Genomic DNA, 4,678 nt, shown 5'->3' with positions numbered 1-4,678 from the left:
AAATGCCCGTGGTCGACATTTCCCGTCTGGGAAGTGACTGGAACTCGAGGCCTACCGGTCGCTCGTTCCAGCCACTTCCCCACTGGGAAAGAAATGCCTCCCCTGGGCACTTCCCGCAAAGTCTAAGGACCACGAGAGCTTCGAATTTGAGCTCAGAATTCATGGAGGTTGTTTCCGCCATGGAGTAATGCTAAAAAGTTAGACCTCGAGAAAATAGTGTGCTCCCCTACCCTAGAATTTGAACTCTTGAATTCATGAAGGCCATTTCCGCCATGGATTCATCCCTCGGACCCTAGATGGGCTCGGAGCTGCCAAGTGCCCACTTTAGATTCCCCTCTCGAGGAAGGAAACGTGGGAGGCGTGCCCCTGAAGGAGATTCACATGACATAGTTGTTGAATGCTGTCATACTTCAAAATGTGAACCGAATGCTATAGAAGAGGAGAAGAGTAATAACTCATCAGCAGAGCCATGGTTCTTTTCACTGTTCCGTTGCTGATGCTCCTCCTCCTCCTCCTGCTCGTCCTCCTCCCTTCACCCTCCTTCACAGCCCCCGTCTCTCCTAACATGAGTAGCTGCTACCTCCCCTATGATCTCCCCTCCGAAGAAACTCCCTTCAGCTGTTGCGCCCCCCCTTCCTCCTCCCCCCCCCTCCCCTTCCTCCTCAACCTCACCTCCCCTCCCTTCCTCAAAATCCGACGCCCTTCTCACTCCGTCGACTTAGCCTATGCCCAGAAGCTCGCCCTTGCCTACACCCTCATGCGAGCTCTTCCTACCGACGACCCCCGCTCCTTTGTCCAGCAAGCCAACATTCACTGTGCTTACTGTGACAGTGTCTACACCCAACTCAACTCCAGTGATCAGTTGTTCCAAGTGCACGCCTCGTGGCTTTTCTTCTCGTTCCATCGCTGGTATCTCTACTTCCACGAGCGGATCTTGGCCAAGCTACTAGGAGATGAAACGTTTGCTCTTACTTTCTGGAACTACGATCATCCCAACGGAAGCACAATGCCGTGGATTTTCACGGACGTTCCGGACCTGGTTGATCCTTTGCGGGATGCTCTACACCAGCCTCCTGCTGTGGTCGCGATCGACTACACCTACGACACAGATTTACGTACCCGTGAGGAACAGATCGAAGCGAATGCCAATGCCATGTACTGGTCGATGATAAGGTCTGCAACCACGCAACACAAGTTCTTTGGTATGCCGTATACAAGAGGTGACAGTCTCAAACCAGGATCCGGAACCGTGGAGCAGAAGCCGCATAATACTGTACACCTCTGGACTGGAAGCCGGGGGCAGTTAGCGTGGAAGAATATGGGTTCCTTCTACGCCGCTGCGCGTGATCCCATGTTCTACACACATCACGCTAACATCGACAGGTTATGGGAGGTGTGGAAGAGCATGGAAGGGAACGAGGACATCGATGATCCAGACTATCTGGACTCCGAGTTTGCTTTCTACGACGAGAATGCCCAGCTCGTGAGGGTCAAAGTCGGAGATTCCTTCGACACTACATTGTTGGGTTATGTGTATGAAGAAGTGGACAATCCATGGATGAACGCCATTCCCGTGAGGCTCAGCGATGGTGTCGCGACGCTACCGGCGAAGGATGCGCTGTGCACGCCGGGTGCATCTATACTTTCTCCTTGTTCTGCCATTTTACAGAGAGATCCGGAAAAGGCCTCGACGTGGCTAACTGAAGATCTGGTTCTCGGTGAGATCCAGTGGAAGCAGGGACAACCTGTAGATTTCGACGTTTACATTAATCTTCCTACGGCGAACACATCCACGACGATGGGCTGCCTGGAGTACGCCGGCTCGTTCTCGACGGAGCCACAGTTTTATGTTGGAGTGAACGAGACGTCGCAAGGCTACGATATCAGCGGCAACATAAGAGATTTAGAATTGTCAAAAGAAGAGACTGTGGTAGCAACAATAGTGCCGAGAGGCCTAAGCACAGGTATTGGTGTTGCTGTTTCGATATCGAGCTTCCAGATCGTGTATGCACCACCCAGGTTAAATGGTAAGGCAGCTCGGAGAGAAGTGCAATGAACAAATCTCCAAAGCGTGTCACACCCATTTTCCATATTTGAAAAACAGCTGCCTCACGCCGATGCATTCATCATTGTTTATGAAAATTTCAAGATCTATAAATTTGAAAAAGTCCAAACTGCATAAAATAGTATTGGGAATCGGAAAAGTGAGCGGAGTACAGCTTTTTGTTTTTGATGCTTTCAAACGTTGCATATTCCTATATTTAAGTCCGAAACTCTTTTCGTCTTCCAACAAGGCCCTAGGTGTGAGAACCCTAATAAGGCCTTGTCTTTTGGAATGTTATTGTAGGTGTAAGTGTTACTCAGCCTTAGTTGTAAATGTATGCAATGAATCGGTTTGTCCACTATGCTTGTGTGTTGGGGTTGCCCAAGTTGCTCCATATATGGTTAAAATAAGAGCCTTAAGTTGTTGATTCTAAGTTAAGGTAGAAGTAGCCCATCATGGTTTGCATATTTGTTGATTAAAGTATTTTTCGAGGCATGTATATGGTGAAGTCTATTATTGGAGAATTGTTTCCAATTGTGGTCGTGATTATGTTTTGTAGATATGCTATGACAATATGTCCTTCTACATATGAGAGTCTGTAAATGTTAAAGATTGTATATGCATTATTATTTTTTACCTATGTGGATGCATGTAATGTCCATTCCTTGTGTATGTTCGGAAATTATTCTACAATAAGTTTCAGCAATATGGGTCTTTTAACTAGAGTGGGAGTTCTTGTGTCATAGTAATTGACAATGGCATTGAAATGGGAAGCTATATATGGATTTGGATTTCTTGTTCTTGTTTCTTGCAAACAAAAAATGTCTGATTTCATGAGATGTATAGTCTGCTTCTTATTTTGGAAGAGATGAAGATACTAAGAGATTGAAGGAGCAATGTGTTTGTTTGTTAGCTTCCCATTTTCATTGTACTTTTGTTTTCCTTGTGGCAGTGGCATTAAATCTGCCCATCTCTTTATGAACATCTCTTTCGAAGTTTTTGCCACTGCAGAAGTTTTCGCTTCAAGGTGGTTCCAGGAGATAGCACTGCATATGCAAGACCGTGCATATGGACTCCTTTTGGTGGGCTTTGTAGATTGTCCTTGCTACGTCTATATAGAAAATTGTTCACATGTGAGAATGCTTATGTTGGATGGTCCTATTTACACTTCTTTTGTGATTCTAAAGGTTTGTGTTCACCCTTTTTGAATAGGAGGTGTGAATACATTGACACTATAAGATATTGGCCTGAAATATTTCGACAAAAAATATTCAATTTATTTTGGCTGCTTTGAGAAACGTTGGTATGTTCATCACAAAAAGTGCATCGATATAGTCATTGGATCTTGACATTAGCTGACAGTATTTGATAGCATCGGTATAGGGAGGGTATAGGCATCGAAGACGTGTTATTTTTAATTGAGTGCACCCCTATGTTTTTCATTATGTAAGGGGTTGTGCCTGTGGATTTTTTAATCTTTTCCTAAATGTAAGGATAGCGCATGAATCACAATAGAGAGAAAATATGATTTTTCCCAAAAAAATGAGAAAAACATTTGAACTTGGTGGAAAACTTAAATACCAATACTAAAGGCATTGGAGGGCCAATACTCTGCCACATGTAGACTAACTTAACTTTTCATAAGAGCTTGACAACTAAGCATATTTTCCCTTTTTCATGCCTCTTTATTGGATCCTTGCACAGAGAAAAAAGGGGGGATGCTTACATTTTCAAGGCATCTGCCTCTTTACTAGCCCCTTGACCCTATATATCTTTTATTACAAAAAATTCATTTACACAGGTGCACACTCCAATGGTACAGTAGGCCATTTAGGCCATATCCCGCTGAGAAAGTGATGTTGATATGTGTGGCCTAATATCCCGCTGCACATTCTGTCGATTACCATGAAGGCCATGATGCCTTTTTTGCTCGATATACAGAGGTAAAGCTTGCATCTTACATATTGGCCATAGAAGAACACATGAACAAATTCCATCAACTCCTATAGCACTTTCAGCTGCTAATCATCTTGTGCAAGATTTGAACTCTTATTTTGTGCATAGTCAAACCATTGTGGATCATTTGGGCAATATTTCTACTTTAAGAGAAACATTTGGAATCATTGAAAGATTTCACACAAAAAGAAGCCCTTATTAAGGAGATTAGAGAAATTCTTTACTTATGAGTAAAGTTTTTCAAAAATGAGCTAAAAACTCATAACTTTCTAGATGCAAATTTCAAAAAAGGTCCCAAGAAATGAAATGATTTTCATAAAAAACTAAGTTCAACATAATCATAGATCTCAAATATAAAGGTAATGTGTTATTATGATTAAAGATCATGTGTATATATTTTAAAATCAAACAAACCATTGGCAGTAAAGATCATAGAAAATATTTTAAAACAAACCATTGAAAAGTGGCCATCAATACGTAAGAACAAAATGTCTTTACAGTACACTTTCAAAATTGATTACTCTTCATCAATTTTTAGAGCATCACTATCATTGGTGACATTGATTTAATCCCTAGATGAAGTGGAAGAAGCATCTTCCTCTGCTTTATTGTCTTCCTCTACACTATCAACAAAAATACCATGACTCTCTCTTTATACAACATCATTTTTAAATGGGA

At 42.6% G+C, this 4,678-nt stretch overlaps 1 protein-coding gene across 1 annotated transcript; it reads left to right on the top strand.

Annotated features, from left to right (window-relative positions):
• The first annotated feature begins 466 nt into the window (after window positions 1-466).
• LOC147901240 (polyphenol oxidase, chloroplastic-like) lies at window positions 467-2,285 on the top strand. The gene has a single exon (XM_087376150.1). It carries the CDS (start codon window positions 470-472, stop codon window positions 2,054-2,056), a length of 1,587 nt encoding a protein of 528 aa, XP_087232276.1. The 5' UTR covers window positions 467-469; the 3' UTR covers window positions 2,057-2,285.
• Window positions 2,286-4,678: the final 2,393 nt, after the last annotated feature.

Source organism: Dipteris shenzhenensis, chromosome 6 (genome assembly GCF_047967505.1).
Source record: "Dipteris shenzhenensis isolate YYH24624 ecotype China chromosome 6, Dip_SZ_1.0, whole genome shotgun sequence".
Classification (NCBI taxonomy): domain Eukaryota; kingdom Viridiplantae; phylum Streptophyta; class Polypodiopsida; order Gleicheniales; family Dipteridaceae; genus Dipteris; species Dipteris shenzhenensis.
This window is presented reverse-complemented; position numbering and strand designations above follow the sequence as displayed.

Coding starts and splice junctions, on each gene's coding strand:
- LOC147901240 (XM_087376150.1), top strand. CDS start 470: ATGGTTCTTTTCACTGTTCCGTTGCTGATGCTCCTCCTCCTCCTCCTG.